Genomic DNA, 821 nt, shown 5'->3' with positions numbered 1-821 from the left:
ATGAACAATCAAAGCACTAACTCTAACAGTTATGCTTTTTCATAAGTTATAATATCTTGAGTACATCTGAACACATTTACCTTTTCTATGTGTAAAAGGAGATGTCTATGTTTCCTCATTTCACGCTGTAGTGGTGTAGTAGGGTGGGACGGGTCAAGGTGCACAACTTGCAGGTCAATGATCTTTCTGGGAGCATTAACACTAACAACCTGCAACTTGCCAAGGGAGTTTTCCAGCCTTGGGGGTTCGTACTCCCGACCACCATCTTTCCCACGGTCAGGCAGGAGCAACTGGAGTCCATCGATTTCAATCACCTCTTCCTCCCTCTTCCTCTGTTGCTTTACACTATACATCTGAAATCAAATATTAATAGCTTACAACCTTGGGCCTATAATAAGATAAAGGAAGAAAGAATTCATCTAAAACATACTGATGTACATTTTCTCTTCTTGTTTAGAAAGGACGAGTGGTGAGGGTGGAATCACATGGTCTCACTTCACCCTTCCCTTCATCATCCTCGACAGAGGATTCAGAAATGTTTCCATTCAGAACTTACCACATAGTAATAGTCATCTTGGTATGGGCTGTCAGAATGGAGTTGCATTGCTTGAATATTTTTCAGCCATGATTTCTCTCTTGGAGTCATGAGACCACAGTATTCATCCTGTTCCCGCATACGATGCCATTCCTCCCATTCTGCTTCACTGTCCCTTCGTGTTCGTCCACCAGAGTGACCAGAGTAGTCATCACGGCTATTATTTTGGCGACTGCAAGAAATTGCAATCACTTAGAACATATATTATTATTTTATGATGGGGAGG

General features: G+C 41.9%; 1 protein-coding gene across 1 annotated transcript in view; it reads right to left on the bottom strand.

Annotated features, from left to right (window-relative positions):
* LOC119590602 overlaps positions 1 to 821 on the bottom strand; it is a gene marked incomplete in the record, with an annotated part of 14232 nt that overhangs the window by 3478 nt on the left and 9933 nt on the right. The window contains 2 exon segments of the mRNA XM_037939280.1: positions 81 to 353; positions 557 to 767. Of these exon segments, the coding sequence (XP_037795208.1) occupies positions 81 to 353; positions 557 to 767 (484 nt within the window).

The sequence above is a fragment of the Penaeus monodon genome, chromosome 27 (genome assembly GCF_015228065.2).
Source record: "Penaeus monodon isolate SGIC_2016 chromosome 27, NSTDA_Pmon_1, whole genome shotgun sequence".
NCBI lineage: Eukaryota > Metazoa > Arthropoda > Malacostraca > Decapoda > Penaeidae > Penaeus > Penaeus monodon.
This window is presented reverse-complemented; position numbering and strand designations above follow the sequence as displayed.